Here is a 22591-nt window from a genome sequence, read left to right on the forward strand (position 1 = left end):
AGAGTAATGCTATAAAGGGGAACTGCCATAATATTAATCCTAGGATACTCAGACATCTTCTTCTACCAGTGATCCAGTTAACAATCTTATCCAATTTTGATAATAATTAGTGGTATAGAACATTGTGGTGTTTAACTTCCCTCTTGCTTCTTCTTAACTAACTTTCTGTCATCACTAGGTTATACTCGGTGTCTCATATTTCTCCATATTCAAACTAAAGTTTAAAGATTCATATATGGCTTTGAAATTCACTCACTCACACACACAAAAAGCTATGCATCGATTCCATCTTTTTTGATTCTTTTGACAACAATAACCACATTCCTCTTATCACAAATACCTCCATTGTGGCATACTAACAGTAATGCGTGCCCTGAAGCTGGGGTTCTTGTATGCAGTCCAAATAAAATGATGTATATTGTTCAATGGTCCTACTGTGAGGACAGGACTAAGTCTTTTTCATCTTTATATATCTACTGCCTATACAGTGTGCAGGACATGATAGGCATTCACTCAATGCTTGTTAACTCATATCATAGCTTATCAGAATGGGATATGCCATCACAAAGGAGACACTATCTATAGCTGTAAAGTTCCAGTGATCAGCAAGGAACAGTACCTAGTAGAGTTCTAAGAAAAGTTGCATTCATTCTTAGGCTAATTCAACCTGGATGAGCTGCTTAAATCTAAAATTGAATGTGCTTAAATTCTTTATTTTTGCTCTCCAAATCACTTCTTTCTGACTTCAGAGCTACTGAGGCACAAAAACTTGGACTATTTTCTCTCCTTTGTTCTTCCTATATCTGACAAGTTTCCAAGTCCTATAAGATCTACCCATGTTTCCCACAGTCTTCCTCTTCTTTTAATTCCTTTGACCACTCTGTGTTTCTTGGAATAATGTTATAGCTACAACTAGACCACTACTTTCAGTCCTTCCTGTATCACTCTATCATACTAACTGCTGCCCAAGTAATTTTCCATTTTAGCACAGATCTTATCATGTCATTTCTCCAAGAACCCAAACCCTACCCCCACCCCGCCCACCTACTGAATGTTGTACCAACTCCATATAGGCATTTGGACCCTTAGTAATACAGTATCAACCCATAATCTGTTCCTCTCCCTCAACTCATCACACATTTCACCTGAATAGAATTTCTCCACATATAACCCATGCTGGGCTTTTGCTCAAACTATACCTACCACTTAGAACTGTCTTTCCTATTAGTTTCCCCAATATCTGCTTGTCAAAATCCTACCTATTCTTGAAGGTGCTTCAGAATTTGTTTTCTTTCATCAGTTTTTTTTACATACCCTCACGTATACAACTCCTATCTTTTCAGAATCCTCTGTATCACTTCATCCCTCTTATGACATTTACAACATTCTATTTCATACTAATATTACTTTTATGTGTTCATTAGCTCTTTTACCATACTGCAGGGTTTTCATAACTGCAAGGAGAGGATTCTGTCTAGCATGTAAAATAATAGGAATTAAATATTTATTGAGTTATAAAAAGATGACATCTTTACAAATTTTTTGAAAACCTTAGGAAAAGTTTATACAAATTAAAAATGTCATTATTTTTGGTCATGCTTTCTTCTTATTCTAAAACAGATACATGGTTTTATTATTTTCAAAAAATTTAATATAGAAAAGGACACAGAACAGCAAAGAATTCAGAATATATAAATCACCCATAAACACTATTAACCATTAGTACATTTATCTTTTGACTTTTCACAACATCTTATCATAAACATTTTCTAATTTCATGAGAATATGAACTTGAAAGGCTATATAGCATATCCATGAGATAGATAGATATGGTGTGTTTAAATGTTCCTCTATTGTGGAACATCTAACTTGCTTCTAGTCTTTTACTATTAGAATTAAAATAATGTCTACTTTAGCTTACAAATACTTAACACCTCTGATTATTTCATCAGGACACAACACCAGAAATGAAAGTGCTAGGTCAGGAAGTATGAATATCTTTAATGCTTCTGATACGTGTCACTAAATTGCTTTACAGAAAAGCTGTACCAGAATCCACTGCTACAAACAACATGTATTAGTGCCATCTTCATAGCATCTTACCTATATTGGATATAAGCAAGTTTACCAATTTGATTAATCAAACATGGCATCTTATTTAATTCCATTCTTTTCATTATTAGATTAAAAATTTTTAATGTAATTGTTGGCATTTTCTTTATGGAAATTTGTTACTAGCCTAAAAAAGTACTCTAATGTGAAGTATAAAAACTGTGCATTTTCAAGAGAGAAAAAAAACTGTTTTAGTTCTTTCCATTCCTTTTTGGGGGCCAAGTTAGATTTAATGCTCAATGTGGAGCTATAGAAACAAAAATTTGGTCCTATGACATACTTTTTTCAATTACAAAATCATGAAAACCACATAACTTACAAAAATACATAATTCCCATGAAGCTTCTTTCCACAGAAGCTGAGTTCTACTTTCTACAGAGTTAAGATCAGGCCAAATACACAAACTTAACACAAATGTCAACATTATTATTGTAACATTAATAATATTAACCTAAAAAAAGTTCTGTTATTGCTAAATCACAAAATATAAATAGAAAATATCTAAAATATTTATAATTTTTAATACTTTAAGAATATAAATGACACTTTTCTAAGCCCTGTTGAAGCACATAAAATTGCATATATTAGCTACTTTAAGCTATGAAAATAGCAACCCATAAGGTTTAATAAAAACTCTTTTTGTCTCTCTTTAGATTTTCATCTATTGGTTTTCTGCAGGATTACAAAGAAAATCTTTTCAATTTACTTGACCCGAAGTGGAATTTAAATTTAATACATATGATAAAATATTGATGGACCCATGATCAAAAATCATCTTTTGACCCAGCAATTCTACTTCAAGAAATTTGTCTTACAAATAATTCTCAAAACAAAACAAAATTTTAAAAAAATGCACATATACAGGGACAAGTGCTGGAAACAATTTAAACAACAGTAGACAGAGGACTACTTAAATCAATTATGGTAAATCTGCACAACCAAATACCTTGTATGTATTCAAAAATAAACAAACAGCAATATTTGTGAACACTTAGTGTTTACCATGTACTAGGCACTATTATAAGTGCTTTACATATACCAACTATTTAATCCCCACATCTACCCTCACATCTACCCTATGTAATTATTACAGTTAATTACATAATTATTATGTAATTCTTATTATCCCTGTTTTACAAATAAGGAAACAGAGGTATAGAAAGGCTAAATAATTTGCCCAAGGTCACACAACTAGTAAATTGTGAGCCAGCCTTCAAGCTAACATAGTCTGGCTCTAAGATCCTTCTTTTCGTTTTTTTTCCCCCTTAATTTTTATTTAATTATTTATTTATTTTTGGCTGTGTTGGGTCTTTGGTGTTGCTGTGCACGGGCTTTCTCTAGCTGTGGCGAGCGGGGGCTACTCTTCGTTGCGGTGCGCGGGCTTCTCATTGCGGTGGCTTCTCTTGTTGCGGAGCACGGGCTCTAGGCGTGCGGGCTTCAGTAGTTGTGGCTCACGGGTTTAGTTACTCCGTGGCATGTGGGATCTTCCCAGACCAGGGCTCGAACCCATATCCCCTGCATTGGCAGGCGGATTCTTAACCACTGCGCTACCAGGGAAGCCCTAAGATCCTTCTTTTTAATCAATGTACTATACCGCCTCTCTCAGTGGATACCTATATGTACTGATAAGTAAAGATGTCCGAAGTACACTGTTAGGGTGGGGGGAAAAGCAAGCTACAGACAATATGTAAAATGCATTTATGTTTTTAAAAAACAGGGACTTTCCTGGTGGCACAGTGGATAGGACTCTGTGCTCCCAATGCAGGGGGCGCGGGTTCGATCCCTGGTCAGGGAACTATTTCCCACGTGCATGCCACGGCTGAGGGTTCATGTGCCACAACTAAGGAGTCCACGCAACGCAACTAAGGAGCTCGCAAACTGCAACTAAGGAGCCCTGGAGCTGCTATTAAGGAGCCCGCGTGCTGCAACTAAGACCTCACACAACCAAATAAATAAAAATAAATATTTTTTTAAAAAATCAGATAGGTGGGGGGGAGAAGTATATGTTTATATACACAGGAAATTTCTGGAAACGTTCACCCTATTTCTAGAGAATAGAAATGGGCATTAAAGTGAATAAGGAGGAAGAATTTTTGTTTCTACTTTATATACTTCTATCTGGTGTGAATTTCTTTCTATATTAGTTTTATAATGATTTTTTAAAACTAGTTAATAAAAAGAGAATCATTTCATCCCTTTGGTCCCCTCTTAACTTGAGAAACTCTTTCCCATCCCCCACCTATTTGCACAGAAGCTTTTCCAATCACTTTCTTGTAACCTAGTCATTCATCTTTTCTTAGTCAGTATTGAGCAATTATACACTGAGCACCTTCTATGTACAAAGCATTCCTATAAATGCTGAGATACACACATATATATATATATATATATATATATATATATATATATATATATATATATATATAAAATGAATCATAATCCCTAATCTTAGGAACTTAAAGTTTTAATATCACATATAGCCTTGACTGAATACATTCGTTTCTCCCACATTTTCTTCTTCAAACAGAGTTAAAATAAGAAATCCATTAATAGGAACAATAAACATTTTAAATCTCTCTCCTAAAATCCTGTCTGGCATATCCAACTGCCTACTCAACACCACTTGGAAATTTAATAAGCATCTCAAACTCATATGTCCAACACTGAATCTCTGGTTTTTCCCTCTAAATCTACTCCTCCCACAGCTTTCCTCATCTTAGTAAATGGAAACCATTCTTTCAGTTATTTAAGCCCAAAACCATGGAGTCATACAAGGCAGAGTCATGTCAATTTTACCTTCAGAATGTGTTCAGAATCTAATAAGCGTTTCTCACTACCTCCACCACTAATGCTTTGTGGAAGCCAGCGTCGATTTCACCTGGAGTGCTGCAACAACCTCCAAACTGGTCTCCCTGCTTTTTTCTTTTTTTTTTTTTTTGAGGTACACGGGCCTCTCACTGCTGTGGCCTCTCCCGTTGCGGAGCACAGGCTCCGGACGCGCAGGCTCAGCGGCCATGGCTCACGGGCCCAGCCGCTCCGCGGCATGTGGGATCCTCCCGGACCGGGGCACGAACCCGCGTCCACTGCATCGGCAGGCGGACTCTCAACCACTGCACCACCAGGGAAGCCCTGGTCTCCCCGCTTTTGAGTTTGCCCTCCTAGATTCTACTTTCCACCAAGCAACCAGAGTAATCCCTACCTTGTCACTTCTCTGCTCAATATCCCCCAGGTCTTCCTATCCATTCAGAATAAAAACTATGTTCTTAAAGTGGCCTAGAAGACCACGTCGGATCTGCCCACCTGCCTCCCCACTTCTCTGATACCATTTCCTACCACTCTTCCCATTCTGCTCCAGCCACACTTGACCTTGCTGTTTCTTGTACAGCAAATACACTCTTGCCTCCAGGCCTATGTACTTGTTCCCTCTTGCCAAGATACTCTTCCCTCCCATGTCCACATCTGCTCCCTCTCTCATTTCCCTCAGGTCATTGGCCAAATGTCTCCTTCTTAATAAGGTGACCACTCTCTATAAAATAACAACCCCCAACTCACCCTTCTGGCATTCCCTCATATATTTACTTATGTATTTGCTTAGTGTCTGTTCTGCCTCTATACTGCAAGCTCCACGTGGGCAGAGTCTTTATTTTGCTCACTGCCATGTTAGAGCTAAGCCTGTATCCCAGAGAGCACTCCATATATTTCTAAATGAATTAATTTAAAATGTTATGAAAATTAGTCCAAGAGACTCATGTGAATCATGAATAGTTCTGTTAAGCAAAGGGGAGTTAAAGCCCAAATCATAAATGTTCCAGGATTCATATTATGGAGAAAACAATTCTTCAGTGTTTACTTTTTCAGTAATAGCTATTCACGTATATGAAAGTGATGTTTTTATGATATATGCACAACCTCCTAATTCACAGAGGTAACAAAGAAAGTACCACTGACATGTAAAAAGATAACACACTATCAGCCAGTTCACTTGACTGCTCAATGCCAAATCCAGGGAATTATCCTAGATTCTTCTCTCCCTGACCTCAAATCCATCACAGGTCCCACTGACTACCCTCAGAGCAACTCCACAGGTATCCCAGAAGGCCATGCCATCATCATCTCTTGCCCAGACTACCTTATTACACTTCATTGCTTCTCCTCTTGCCTTTCTATAATCCATTCCACGTACAACAGAGTGATTGTCTCAAATGTAGATCAGACATTGTCACTGCTTAAAATGTCCAATGGTCTCCCAATGCACTTGAATGAAAGCCAAAGCCCTTACCACGCTCCTGCCTGCTTCTCCAACAGCTTCATATACCACCACTGCCTTCACCTACCAGACTCCAACTGAATCGTCTCCTTTCTTGTTCATCAAACATTGCAAGTTTCTTTTTGCCTATTTCTTACACTGATCCCTATACCTAAATGGGTTTCCCCCTTACATCCAAACGGTTATTTCTTTTGTCATTCAGAACTCCTCTTAAATGTCACCTTCTTAGAGCGGGCTTCCTTGACTAACTAGTCTAAAGTAGTCCCCCAGTCATTCTCGATTAGAGCTCTCTGTATTAAAGATGAGTATGGTCCCTATTATTAGCCAATATTATCATGCTTTTGTTTTTCTGTTTGACTCTCCACAAGAAGAATGTAAGTTTCAAAAAGTCAGACTCTTTTCCTGCTTTGTTCACCTAAAAGAAAGCTTAATAGATAGTACATGCTCAATAAATTTGCTGAATATTAAATGAATCCGGAGTCCCTATTTACACCATAATCCAATATATTTGTATTATAAAATCGTCTTAAAATTAAACGATAAACACCTGAAATGAGTAATCAAAAGAGATTCCTGCCCACCTCCCAAGTTTAAATAATCCAGGACAAATTCTATGGTCACGTAACCATCCAAAGTCAGGTACGGTCAACAATAAAGGAAAGAGACTTGGTAAAGATAATCTAAAACAGTGGAAAATTTGAAAGCCACATGTCTATGGCTTTAAAGCATATTATAAACATTCTCTATAGTAACAAAGTAAAATCAGTTGAAATATCAGCTTTGGGAAGTATAAGAGAAGGTGAGAAGATGGCACAAGAATAAATGAAGTACTGTATTTGGAGAAGGAAAAGGAAAAACAGGAAGAGGAAGCTGCAAATAGCAGAGGTACACGAGGATTAAAAATCTGCCACAGATAATCTCCAACATGAGTAATCCACACTGGGTAATAGAATATTGACTATAATTACATTCATCCTACTGACCTTGTTCTAAATTATTATGGATTATTACTACGCAAGTTATTTTGTTCCACACCAGAGGTGGCTGTATTTCGCTATCAGATGACATGACCTCTAATTCAATAATGTCTGTAATGCACTGGTATACTCGGATAAAAGCTGTCTATAATATCTGAACAAAGGTGAATTAGTTATCCAATTCACACACGCAATTAACTCTCTTAATACCTGAGAGACCACGGAGCCCCTTCTGAATTTCCTATCAAATACTGCATATGGAGGTCTTCCCTCCATCTGTAGTTATCTTGTGCTGTACTTCATAATAAACAATATTAATAGTTTATTGCCCCCGCCAAAAATTTTACATTAGTTATCATACGAGACCTCATTCCACAAAGCAATGACTCATTTTCCTGGGAAAATGCATTCAATTCAAATGCTATGCCTATTACTAAAGCACAGTAGTTCTTTATTCTCAGTAATGTTAAAATTCAAGAAATATGGAAAATAATTTTAATTCTATTATTTTAAGAACACCTCTCAAAAGCCAAAAGGCAATATTTATTTTGTGGATTAATATTTATATGCTGTGTTCATTCTACATAAAAGACTATTTATTTAAATTTAGGTGTTGAAGGGCAAAAACAAACCAAAATATAGTATTTTTTTGCCACCTTTTCCCTTTACTAAGAGCTGAAATTTCATAGTTTGAAGGCAGAGCATTGTACCTTTGCTTTGTACCCATATGTGATGCCAATGGCTGTATTCGTAAAAACCCAGATCAGAATAACTAGGTAATGTCAAATGTTAAACAAATACCTATGCCTTCTAAAAAAGGAGGTAATTAATTAATTCTTCAGGGGATGCTCTTTATTTTGTCATCTAACATTAGTGTATCTTCTCAGCAGAAAACAAGAGAAATCCCTAAAATAAAACTTAGTTCTCTTAGCACACATTTGCATTAAAGTTCTCATCATATTGGACCAATCCTAGGAGTGAGTAAGTAGTTAAGTATATCTAAGAATGTTACTACAGTTCAAATGAAATCTGCCTCTCGCCTGGGCTTTCATTCTCCCTCACAACTCAAACTAGGGAGGGAGAGCAGAGGAATAAGGAAACAATTTCTCACTCGTGTTTCCTATGTTTTATCCGCTCAAGTAATGACAGAAGTAAGAAGGACATTATAGAAACTAAAAAGCTAAGCAGGTGACATTCTTCACTCCACAAACAATTTAAACTACAAACCAACCTTCCACATGCTGCAGCACAAGAAATACCGACTCCTCAGAAATGATGTACTTGTGCAGACACACCATGTTGGGCACACAGCGGGGGATGATGGTCTTTCTGTTCCTGCTGTATTCACTGCTTTTCCTTAGACCCTGACAGAGAACAAAAAGGTCAGTTGTACCCTCAGTTGCCTTTGGAGCCTGCTGTGCTCTGTGTTTATCAACCAAACTAATCTATCCGAGTTACCCTGGGCTTCAGAGAAACCACTCATCTGCTGCTCTATGCCCCTCAGTCCCTGGAGGCTCTGCTGATGGCATCTGGCGTGAATCCAGAGAACGGAAGATGCCACAAAGCTGCCATTAAAATCAATTACGTGGGTCAGTGTTTTTATTAGAGATGCTCTCAAACTAAGTCATCAGGATGACACACAGTTATTTCTCTATGACCTTTTCTTAAGTTTTATTTTACTTATGTGTATCTTTAAAGCAGTAGACATCGTGAGATCAGTTCAAATTCCTGAGACACAAAAGGCATTCCTAGATTAAACGGGCAGTTTTAAAATTCTATTCCAAAAAAGTACAAAGATCATTTTAAGTTTTCTCCAAAGGAACAACGTATGTGTAGTTTCTGCTGTCATATCCTGGTTTAAAAATCTGAGAAAATGCCAGTGATAAAGTATACTCATAAAAAGAAATTTATTTCAGTATATGTCATTGTGACCAACTGCCATGCTGATGAGTAAAAGAAAAAATATCAGAAAAATATAAAACTAATCCGAAATTCATTAACTCTGGATGCTGTGGAAATGCTTAAATGAGGATATTTTTAGAATATGTACTACCACAATCCACTTCAAATATGATTTTGAAATTACAAAATTGAGGGGGTTTTCTTCCTTTATTCATTTAATTACAAATTGAGTAATACAGACAATCAAAATTGAATTTAGAAAAAAGACAGGGCCAGGGATGTAGATAACACTTTCCCAAATACCTGTAACAAAGACTTTAAGGCAACATTTCAGCTCTTAAGAACTATAATCATAATCAAAGGTATGACTGCGTGTGGTCTTCACATATTATGCAAAATGTACTAGAGATGTATTTAAATTATACACTATACATTTAAACAGCATAAAATGAGTCTTCAACTTATCCAAATTATTTCCTCCATACTCTATAACCTAAGCCTCTTTTTAAATGTATGCTATAGAGTATTTATCCACTGTGATGGAAGGACACAAAGTAAAATAAATACAGATCACTGCAAACATAAAAGAACATTCAAACACCCAGAAAAAAATTAAATATTTTCTTTCAGAAGTATAATTTGAAAATAAATTTCTAAATTCATTAAACAGAAAAATTCTACTTACTTTTAGAATGAATGTCTGTTCTGTCCTTGTGTCCATTACAAGTAAAACCTACATAAAAGACATGAGTAATAACCTATTTACAATACAATGAAACATGAACTCATAACTTTTTGAAACTATACTTCAAAGGTTTGGGGGAAGTGTTGAAATTGACTCTGCCAAAATTGTTAATTTCTGAATTGATTTTTTTTTTTAAGTCGCCAAATCACAGGATTAAAACAGTCTTATCTAAAAGTGTGTTTCCTTTCTAAAAATACCATATTTTAGAAACACTACTACATTTTCCTAGATTTATTTTTAAAATATATTTCGAAAAGGAAGAATTATTTTAGAAAAAGAACTTTTCCTCATGAAACATATATGGTTTTAAAAAAGTAAAAAAAAATTTTTTTTTACAGATATTGAAGTCTCAGTTTTCTTCCTAAAACCTCTAATGTAGCAACTTGCTACAATGTGATCTCAATAACCCAGGCTCTAACCCAAGGCACCCTTCTGGTGCTACTTCTCCATCCTGGACTCATCCTTAACTCCTCTTTTCTCATCAGCAAATCCTGCCAGCTCTATCTTCAAATTGTATCCACAATCTGAACTCACCTCACCACTTCCACAGCTATTACCCTGAATGAAACAAAGATTTACCTGGATTATAACAATGGTGTCCCAACAGATTTCTCTGCTTCCATCTTTGCTGCCCTATGGTCTATTCTCAAAATAGCAGGCAGGGTTTGCTTTTAAAAACATAAGTTATATCATGTCACTTCTCATTCAGAGAAAAAGCACACATTCAAAACAATGATCTCAAAAAAAGAAAAAAAAAAAAACAATGACCTCAAGACCCCTCATAATCTCACACATTGCCCCCTCAAACTATCCACTCCCCCTGCACCCATCGTGGTGAAAAAAAGAGTGAACAGAGATAGGGAATTATGCTACCATATTTACAGTTTATATTTTATAAACATTTTAATATTTATATTATATATTTTATATTATGTTAATCTTATCGTTTTGGAGAAACACTATAGCAGAGGTTGGCAAACTTTTCCTGTAAATATGCAGGTAGTAAATATTTAAGGCTTTGCAGGCCCACACGGTCTCTGTTGCAGCTGTTCAACTCTGCTGTTGTAGCACAAAAGCAGCCAGAGTCCGAAATGGGCCATCGCGGGAGAATTTACACCACAGAAATCTGCAAACACTGTAAACAGGGCTTTTTTTCCCCACCCCCTCCAGAGAGTTGGAAGTCAAGGGTAAAAGAAGATATTAAGCTTAGAAAAATAAAAGAATGGTCAGAAAGAGAAAAACAAATACTATATGCTAACACATATATATATAATCTAAAAAAAAAAAAAGTGTTCTGAAGAACCTAGGGTCAGGACAGGAATAAAGACGCAGATGTGGAGAATGGACCTGAGGACATGGGGAGGGGGAAAGGGAAGCTGAGACAAAGTGAGAGAGTGGCATGGACATATATACACTACCAAATGTAAAATAGAGAGCTAGTAGGAAGCAGCCACATAGCACAAGGAGATCAGCTCGGAGCTTTGTGACCACCTAGAGGGGTGGGATAGGGAGGGTGGGAGGGAGACACAAGAGGGAGGGGATATGGAGATATATGTATACATACAGCTGATTCACTTTGTTATACAGCAGCAACTAACACAACAATGTAAAGCAACTATACCTCAATAATGATGTCAAATAAATAAATAACATACATACATAAATAAATAAATAAAAGAATGGTGAGAAGAAACGGGAGTTACAAAGAGGAACCTGTTTAAGACCTGATGAATTTTAAGTAATAGTGACAACTTCATCTTTGACCCCTCTTCTGAGTGCTTGACCTATATTCTTTAACTCCATTTAATTTCAATTGAATATTCCCACAGATACCTCCTAAACTCATCTCTTCCTCTTCCCAAAGCCCTGTCCCCACTAAAACTAAAACAAAATCCCGCTTCACCTCTTACCATATTGAATACCACCACCACCCATGGAACACCCCCAAATCAAAAAGCTCCCTAAGTCACCGTGAATTCTCCCCTGCCCCCCACCTTCATAACCAGTGACCAAGTCCAGTCAATTCTACCTCCTAAGTATTTCTCTCCTCCACCTTCTACTCTCTTTCGCCTACCATGTTTTAAGTGTTTAATATGTGCTATGCTTTAGTCATGTGTAATCATTGTTAATTCCTTCAATTACCCAATAAGATAGTTTTACCATTCCTACTCCACATGTGAAGATAGTATAGCTCCATCTGTAGAAGCTATAATGGTAGATAATAATAGTATCTACCATTTGTGAGAATTTCAGTGAGATAATCTTTAAAACTGCTTGGTACGGCCAGTTATTACTATTATTGCTATCACTATTATTGCTTCTTCTCCCTGAAATGTTCACCCAGCCCCTTATCAAACAAGCACTTATCTTTCCATATTCAGCTCAAAGGTCACTGACATTTTCTTCCTTTGTTCTCCCACTGTATATGGTACCAGCCTCTTCAATTTGGTTTTATTTGGTCACTTGTCTATATCCCAACCAAATTTCAAGCTTTTTATCAGCATGTTTAAGCAGAATAACAGTTGCCAAAGACACTCATATCTTAATCTCCATAATTTGTGAATATGTTATGTTACTGGCAAAAAGGACTCTGCAGATGTAATTAGGGTACAGACCTTAAAACAGATTACCCTGGATTATCTGACTTGGCTTAATCAAATCACATGACCCCTTAGAGAACTGTCTCTGTCCAGAACTGGAGAGCACAAAAATGATACGACAGAAGGGGAAATCAGAGGGATTCGAAGTATGAGAGGGACGTGTTGTTGCTGGATACAGAGGTCCACACGTAAGCACTGGAAAGAGCCCTCTAGGAGCTCACAGCAAGCATGAGAAGGAGCAGGCAGCTTCTAGGAACAAAGACCAACCCTTGGCTGAGAGCCAGCAACCACAGTCCTACAGCCACAAAGAAAAGAATTCAGCCAACAACCTGAACGAGCTTGAAAGTGGATTTTCTCCCAGTCTCCAGTAAGGAATGCAGCCCTGCCAGCACCTTGATTTTAGCCCAAAGCAATCCATGTCAGACCTCTGACCCAAAGAACTTTGACATAATAAATTTAGTTGTTTTAAGCTGCAAAGTTTGTGGTAATTTGTAATGCAGCGATAGAAAGCTAATACAGGGCAGAAATTGTATTTCCTCCAACACATAACCTATCCATCTCCCACAGTAATTGTTCAATAAACATATGTGAATGAATTTAGGTGTAAAAGTTTGGAAGGTAGACAGCAATTTGGGAATGCAGCTTAGAAAATAAGTCAGGACTAAAGATGTACAGTAACTGAGCAATCTCCATAAAAATAACAGCTAAAGACATGAGGAAGTACCCCAATGGAATGCTCATTTTACAGCAGGCACTGTGATGGGGGTTAAGGAATTAAATCACATAATTCATTTAACAATCCAATGAGGTAGGTATACTCTATTTTCTTCCTTTTTGGCCACACTACACGGCATGTGGGATCTTAGTTGCCCAACCAGGAATCAAACCCGCGCCCCTTGCAGTGGAAGCGCAGTCTTAACCACTGAACAGCCAGGGACGTTCCAAGGTAGATATACTTTTGTTAACCAATGTTACAGAGGAGAAAACAAACATAAAACTGTTAACCTGCCCATGCTCACAAAGCTAAGACGTGCTAGAGGTGAAATTTAAACCCAGCAATCTGGCTCCAGGGCTCTTCCTCTTTAACTGCTAAACTATACTATTTATGTCTGTGTATACATAGCTGGAATATTGAGGGTATATAATACGATAACAACCAAAAGTACAGTGAGAAATACTCCAAAAACCCCAGAAAATATAGTGGTTCAGACATCAGGAAAAGAGAATGCTTAAAATGAGAGTAATCACCTGTGCCAAACAACAAAGAGAAGCCATGAAGAATGAGGACTAAGAAGGGACTACTGCCTAAGGCAGTTGGGAAGTCGCTCATAACTTTCAATACTACATCATGTAGTCAACTGGTGGGGACAGAAGCCAACTACTCTGAGTTAGTAATGGGTGATAAGAAAATGGAGGCAACATATACATGTCTTTCCAAAGAGAAGTATGTCAGAAGAAGGAAAAACACTAAAATGAAAGAGTTAGTAGGATCATCAGGTTTTGAACTATTTTCAGAGAGGGTAGACCTACTTGCCCATAATTTCCCTCGGAGCTATATTCACCACCAATCTTGAACCTCCTAGGCATGGAAGCACATTCAAAGAACTTGAACCTTGACAGTTAAATTAACATATCATGAGTGCAAAAGGGGGTACACTTCTGTAAAGGAGGGCTCAATAAACATCTACTGAGTCTGTGAAGACATTCAGTATTCCTTAAATCTCATCTGTTTTCACATCAAGTTATGACTCTTTTAAGCTATTCATCAGATTCCAATCCTAATTTAAATAACACACTTATATGTGAAACAGAAAACGTTTCACTAGGTAAAAGGTAAGGAAGCTGTACAAAGCAAAGAACTTTTTTCTACCAGAAACTTCTTAATCGACTGAACAGAATGTACCTGCATAAATCAGGAGTGATATCTCTTTGCTGGTCTCACTTAGCCATGAAGCATGAAGTGGATCCGATAAAAAGGCCAAATTAAGATCGATAAACATGGCTGAGAAGGGCTGCTTTGTTTACATTTACTTTCTTCTCCAAGTTTGTCTGCAACTAGACAATGTTCACATTGAGGCAATAAACACAAGAACATACGTGATTTTTTTTAAATGTGCCCTTTGACTGTCAATTTCTCCCAAACAGGTGTTCGCTAAATGATTATAAATTGGCCTCTGGATACACCTCTTCAACTGAGCCGTACAGGGCTGGTGATAATATAATTAGACCTAAAAACATCAGGCTGGTGAATGCTTTCCATCTGTTTGGCAATAATGTTTAGTTAACAGTAGTCTTTAAAAGAAGCACCTTCAACTTCAGTTCTTAAAGTTATTTATAGAGCCATTCTTAACACACCAGCACTCCTGCTAACAAGAGCTTTAGCCACTTGGAAATTATTAGCCATGCGGCTGTATACAAAGAGAAAACGACTGCATTTAACATCTGTATCTTTCCAAATTTACATGCTTCAACCTCATTTAGAGTCATTTCTTAATGAACAGTGCTATGGCGCTGCATTAATATTATAGTTGCATGCACAGAGATCATAAGGAGCCAAACATTTTTTTAATGCCAACAGCAGGCCAATCTGTAATGAAGCTGTCAGCATAAAGGACAAAATAATAGCTTCTTTAACCCTCAAACAGAATTCGTTCATTTGTGGACTAGAACATATCAATTTAAAAACTGCTTCATGGGTTTGCTCACCTTTATAAAGACAAAAGTCTAATTTGGTACTAAGTGATACAATTGTCTTCCCAATAAAAGACTCCTAAAACCATCTTTTGTTTCATGATAAAACAAGTACTATAACTAAACCTGTCATGAAATAATTATCTTGGATATCATACCTTTTGGAAAGAATACAAGTAATGTATTTTTCCCTTTCATTTTTCACACTTACTTATCAGCACTATATTAGCATATGGTCTAACAGGAGAGATTACTTCATCTTTGCCCGTGGTAATATATAGAATCACTGTTCCTAACTGGGAAAAAAAACAAAAAACCAGACAACTTATGCCTTTAGGATTAGCCTCATCTGCTCCTCAATTCCACCAGCACAATGAGACTTGCCTACGCTTCTTTTGCAACAGTAGCAGGAAAAGCTCCAATTGATTATAAGTCAATTTTGTTAACTAGAATGGGGAAAGCCCAATATTTAACTAGGTACCATCTCTGGAAAGATAGGAGAGGTTGGGGAATATATCAAAAGTATCAAATGATGAGTTTTTTTTAAGCATATGAAAAATAAATTTGGAGAAAAGAAAAGAGACAAATAGCAATAAAGACACTATGATTGTGGTGAGGAATTATGGATAGTTCCCTTCAGTGAAGATGATGTGCCACCCATTTAATTTTTTTAGATACTTAATTTAAAGGTTGACATTCAAAGTCTGTAAGTCTCTAAAAGTAAATTCAACTCCAATTCCTTTAAAAAGAAAGACTACCTGGGTTATCTGAGGGAATATCTATCTCTGCTTTGGCACCAGTTACTTCACAGGACTCCAGAACAATTAATAAAAGTTTTTTTTTTTAATGTTTAAGAAAAGCTTACAGAGATAGCCATACCAGACAAACAGCGTTTCCCTTAATGGTGTCACAGTACCATTCGTGTTGACAGGATGTCATCTAAATGGACTTCAATTGTGCAAGTTATACTGCTGGGAATTCACACATAAACAAACATACCAGAAAAGAACGGGATAAACATAATAAAGAAGCCAGAGAAAACAGAGAAGCCCAATTCCACAAGTTAGAGAGTCTTTTTCAACATAGTTCCAGATAAATATGATTATACTTACTGTACTCTCTTTTTAAAAAAAGTCCACACTTAACTTGACCACTATTAGATGAGTTACTAACTAAACTCATCTTGGCAGCTTTATAGGAGCTAGTAGTGTTATTCTTCTGTAGAAATGGTTTTGAACAACAAACCTAAAGCACTAAACCTTTGCTCTCCCTGTCAATATCACAGGATGATAATCAAATGTTATTTATCTTTATTGCTAAAACCCATCTCATTTTATATGCTTAGAATATTCAAAATGTATTTCTACTGTTGATTGTTAATTCCATACCTTATGCTCATGAGATAATCTTATAAAAAATTTAACTACCAGAAAACAAAGAGTACTAGGTGACCTTTAATACCAACAATTCTCCCCACTGGGGTCTAACTTTCTCTTTCTTTGACATCAGAAGGCTAGCAATGTTCCCTGTACCATTGCCCAGCAACTCCAAAAGCAAAAGATACTCAGCCTGCCACTTCTGTCCATGAGAAGTTGCAGCATCAGGAGCATCAGCATGAACAGACTGTGTAAAGGAACTTCTCACCTGTTATGCCACGAAATCAATCTGTTTTTAATGGTCATGCTCACAAAAGTTGTTTCACTGATAAGAACTGAAGTATGAAAAGTAAAATTTGACATGGATACTTACAACTCTATCCTAAAGGGCATTTTCATTTACTACTCTCAAGAATCTATTTTCAGCAAAGCATAAAAGGTACCCCTGTGATGTAAAGGGAACAGAAAAAAATTATTTGGAGTCTTACCAGTGTTTTATTTGTGCTAGAACTTCCAACATAGCACAATATCATGAACTAAGTGAACAAACAATCAAAAAGGGTACTGCTGGGGCTTCCCTGGTGGCGCAGTGTTTGGGAGTCCGCCTGCCGATGCAGGGGACGCAGGTTCGTGCCCCAGTCCGGGAGGATCCCACATGCCGCGGAGCGGCTGGGCCCGTGAGCCATGGCCGCTGGGCCTGCGCGTCCGGAGCCTGTGCTCCGCAATGGAAGAGGCCACAGCAGTGAGAGGCCCACGTACCACACAAAAAAAAAGGGTACTGCTTTGTGGACTGATAGCAAAGCCAAAACATCACCAACCAACTCAGAGCAAGGAGAAATATCTTTTTGAAGCGGGCTAGGTTCTTTAGGCTTCTATATAAGCTAGAAGTATCTTCAAAGGTAGGAACCACAGAACTAATCTACTAGGATTCTATGGAAGTAGTACGTAAGATCCACATTTCTTTCCAATTATTAAATTCCAAATTACCATAAATCAAAATATACTTTACACACCATTGTAAAGCAATTATACTCCAATAAAGATGTTAAAAATAATAATAAAATAAGGAAATGTAAAATAATATATATATATATACTTTAAATGTTTATCCAAACACATTTAACTCCCAAAAACATCCCAGTTCAGTTTACATAATTCTTTTATCTGCCTTAACTACAAGCATATTGGGGCAGGGGCAGGGGAGAAGAACCACAGTAGGACTAGCAAGCAACACAAATCTAAACTGGTAAGTAACGAATTCCTGTATAAGAAAACAACTAATTTTAGATTTCTTTAAATGCCCAGACATTTACAAAGGTTTGAGTATGCTAATTTTTTAATTAAAAGATATTTCAGCAGCGAAAGCTCTTTCATATGCACTACTGATTCTTCATCAAACGTTAACTTTCCAACTTAACACCAGTATAGCCGGTGGCAGCCTGAAGGTTCACCATCTGCTGCTACCCAAAGTCACTGTGGCCACCTTCAGAACATATGCATCAAAGCCTGGAGATAAGAGACTGAAGGAATACTGTGTAAGCCAGCATAAGGGTGATGACAAACCTAGAGGCAGGCAACAGGCAAGCTACCAGAAAATTCAGAACATCACGAACCATCAGTCACCTCTTAGAATACATACCCAAGGTCACAAGGGACTCCAGTGGCTGAACAAAAAGACAAGAGAAATACTACCTCTAATGGAATTTACTTAAGTAAATGTGCTGATTTTTTCCTTTAAAAAAAGGGGAGAAGTGGCTAGTTTTTTTAAATCCCCTATAATTTTATACAAAGCAAGCATACAATAAATAAAATGAAATATAAATTGAAGGGTGTGTTCAATCTATGAAATAATAATAAAGGTATATATATATATTTTTAGGTAGTCATTAAATAAGGTACTTTGCTTTGAAAGGTTTGTTTTCTGTGTACCATCATATCCACAATCCAAATGTTACGCAAGGTAAATGCACTTTGAGATGAGGTTTTATAAAATCCACAAAATAGCAATTAAAAATCCTGATTTCTGGCTACTCAAAAATGTCATTTATTTAAGGTAATGATTATATTCACCACAATACCTCATGTAGAAACAAAATACTGTGGTTTCTTTTAAATTACTACGAACAGATAATCTCAAGAACCTAGTTATATATTCATCTTAGAAGAAATGCACTTATATGAAATTTTCTTATACATCATCTTTGATTCCTGGGTTGGTTTTTTTGGTATCTTTAATGTAGTTAGAAGAAAAGCAATATAGAAAGTATTTTTTAGAATATATAAAGCATCTTTTAATTCTTGATTTTAAAATGGCAGAAGATACATTTAGTTTGCATTCATTCTAATCTTAATCCTGATTTTTAAAAATTCTTCCAAGCTTCCACAGCGAATTAGTTATAAATTAATTTAAAACTAGGGCATTATTAAACATTCATGTACGCTAAGAACTGTCATAACAAAGCCCATTTGTCCTGACCTCTATTTAAATTGAACACAACCTGTTGAGCACAACTATCTACAGTTTCTGTAATCAAATACAATACTGTTGTGTGTGTATGCTCCACAAGAACACAATTCATGCCTCTGTATACTTAGTAACTTCAATAATAATCATGATGATTTTTCAAAAGATCACAGTTTGTCATTGTGATTGCTAAAAATAGAGTAAATGTTACCAAAGTAACTTTATCTTCCAAGATGTTATGATTCATAACATTATGATTATAATGTTATGAATCATAACATTAAAAAAAGAAAATAAGCATATTTTGGTGGTGCTAAAGAGATTTGCAAATACAAGTAATTTACTCAAAATTCAAAGGCCAGTCATTCCCACATTGTTTCATTCCTCCAAGGGGCATTGAAATATGGTTGGCAAAGATTGTTTTATCAGGATCAGAAAAGATAAAAAGGATTTTAAAGATGTTCCTCGGGACTTCCCTGGTGGTCCAGTGGTTAAGACTTCGCCTTCCAGTGAAGGGGGTGCAGGTTCAATCCCTGGTTGGGGAGCTGAGCTCTCACATGCCTTGTGGCCAAAAAACCAAAACATAAAAACAGAAGCGATATTGTAACAAATTCAATAAAAACTTTAAAAATGGTCCACATCAAAAAAAAAAATGTTTCTCTAAAAGTCACTTGGCCAACACCTGGATTATTTATCCTTAGGCGAATAGCTAAATCTAGTCCTGCCTTAGGGCAATGCAAAATACATGTGATTCTCCAGAAAATAATCCAGGGAGTAATTATTTCAACCACAAATATGAATTTTAAATCTCATATTCCTGTTACCCAAATGTCAATGAATGTGAGCCATTCCTCAATGATGTTTCATACTAGGATGTGAGGTTAATGATTTAGTGAACAATAAACCTATCACAGAAATGTCTTTTTTACATATATGAAAAAAGTTTTACTTTGTATAATTTTTCAAATCCTAGGCCTACACATCTATTACTTCATAAAACATGCTTCCAAAGGACATGGTGTGTCTTTGTAAGAAAATAGGATATAAATATAGCAGAAGGCAGAATATAAAAAAACAGAGAAATCGAGTTTAAAACAGAAATGCTGAAGAGCTAGGAAAAACATCCACTTAGGAGGCTCTTCTCAGATCCAAATGCTTTAAAAGCTAGATCTCTACACCTTTGTCATCCTCATTTTGTTTGTCTGTTTTCTGTTTTTGCAAAGCAACTTGCCCAAGGCCACAAAGAGATTATGCTAAAGAGAGGTAAAAACTCTGAAGTTCTGGGTTTATAGGCCCAAATTCAGTTTATGTCATTCAATACCATAATGAAACCATTTGTTCTCTTTGGTTTGAATTCTGAACTTCACTTGGGATAATGACTTGACACTGTTAAATTTAGATGAAAATTAATTCAATTATAAGTATAGTCTGCTGTATTTAGCTTTAGATCCTTCTTATTTGCATTTGCTAGAAACACCTAATACTCTGGTGCTGATATAAAAACTATGTCCATTCATACTCTGGTTTAATATTTTCATTCTGCTGCTAAGTGTGTTCCATAAATATGCTCAAATAAATTTATAGGCCCTGGAAACTGAAATAAGTCCCTAAAGAGCAGCAAATATGTCCACATAGTTTTCATATAGTGTTCAAAATTGGTGCAGTGTGTACTCAGTAAATGCTATCTTATAAGGATAACAGACGGACACGGAGGCTACATCTTCAAGCCAATCAATACATATCCAACTAAGTTGCCAATGTCAGAGATAGCCTGATTCCAATTCGGAAGAAAATGCTTCAAGGGCAAAAAAGCTTTAAATGTTATTATTTTTAAGTGTTTTAAATGAGTTTTGCACTTTTGTAGCAGATGGAGTTGAAATTCTGGTACTGGTCAAAATTTAACAATGTTTTAATATGACTAGAAATTTTATTTAGTAGAAGAATACAATGTGTTAATGTTCTAAAAAATTCCAAAATATTTTAAAGTGTATATGAAACACAAAGACACAACACTCATTCTCAAACTGATAATTTCATCGACTGCAACAATTTCCCTGCCAACAATCTACAGGTGTATTCTGTGAGAGAGGGTGAAAAAGGGAGGAGGATGAATGTTTTGACAGTTTTCAAAACTACTCTTCTTGCTCTGATCCTGAACGTGTAGTATATTTTGAGGTACAGACTCACAGAGTATTTGAAATCTTAAAACACATGTATCTATTTTTGTCCCCTTTATAACTATTCAGCAAACATTTGTTAAATCCTTACTGCATGGACAGCACTGTATTTAGTTAGGCATTATCAGAGAAAATAAAGAAGGATAAGTTATAGTTTCTGCCCTCTAGGACAGGTTAACAAGATATTTAAGGCAACTAAAGGCATACAAGCTAAAATAATACACAACTGAATGCTAAGTTGTGTTAATTCAAAGAAAGGAAAGATGAGTATTACAGTTAAGGCGGAGATAAGCTTTCAGCTAAGTCTCGAAGAATGGACTAAACATAGGTGGGCAGGAAGGAAAAAAGGAAGAATTCAAAGAGTTGAAGAAGCTAGAAAGAAAGCATGCGCTGAGTGTCCCACAATTCCTTTAGCCTGAAACTCTATTCTAGGAGCTAAACCCTACTCATTCCTCATGTCTTTGTTTTGCTTCTAAGAAGCCTCTGGAGAGCCCCAAGCTAGGCACCCCTCCTACATGTTCTCACAATACCCTAGTGTACTTCCTTCACCCAAAGCAGTTTCACACTGTATTGTAACTGCTATTTCCCACTGAATTATAAACTCTGAGAGGGTAGAGATTAGGTGTTTTATTCACCATTGTATCTCCAGTGGCTATTATCACACTTGACATATAGCAGGAGCTCAACAAATATTTGCTGAATGAATGAATGAATAAATGAGAAAATAGAAATGGAAAAGACCTGGAGAGAAATGGTGAGGAGGCAGGCCAATTAGAATAAATGGTCCCTACCTTTTTTAAGATAATGTGAGTAAAGAGGTATCATTCATTCATTCATTCATTCATTTTTTTCAATACATATATATTGAGTATCTGCTGTTTTTAAGTCACTTGCTAAATGTTAAAAATACAAAATTAAATAAGATATAGTCACCAAGCTGGTGTTTGACATGTTATAGAGGCTTATTCTCCAAAGACACATATCTTCTGCACAGGATTTAGACTATCTTTTCTATAGATGTCTGTGAATACTGTACAAAAATATATAAAAATGTTAATTTTTAGGAAAGAAGGAGGAAAATACTTGGTATTTGAGGCATATGAAGGCTTGTTGGAGGAGGCATAGAAATAATATCAAGAACTACCATACAATATGGATGAATGCTATGACAGATAGGTTCAAGGCATTAAAAGGACACAGCAAAAGATATTTACATTAGACCGTAGAGGTAAGTAAGCAAGGGAGCCTTCCAAAAGAAGACAATAATTAAGAATGAGACA

The 22591-nt window shown here is 36.3% G+C and overlaps 1 protein-coding gene across 1 annotated transcript in view; it reads right to left on the minus strand.

Annotated features, from left to right (window-relative positions):
• Positions 1–22591, minus strand: part of RPS6KC1 (ribosomal protein S6 kinase C1) — a 233326-nt gene that overhangs the window by 55333 nt on the left and 155402 nt on the right. The window contains exons 9-10 of the mRNA XM_082658336.1: positions 9944–9991; positions 8588–8720 (exon numbers count right to left, since the gene is read on the minus strand). Coding sequence (XP_082514462.1) covers positions 8588–8720; positions 9944–9991 — 181 coding nt within the window. The remainder of the gene's footprint in view (positions 1–8587; positions 8721–9943; positions 9992–22591) is intronic.

This window comes from Grampus griseus (genome assembly GCF_964374135.1).
Source record: "Grampus griseus genome assembly, chromosome: 1".
NCBI lineage: Eukaryota > Metazoa > Chordata > Mammalia > Artiodactyla > Delphinidae > Grampus > Grampus griseus.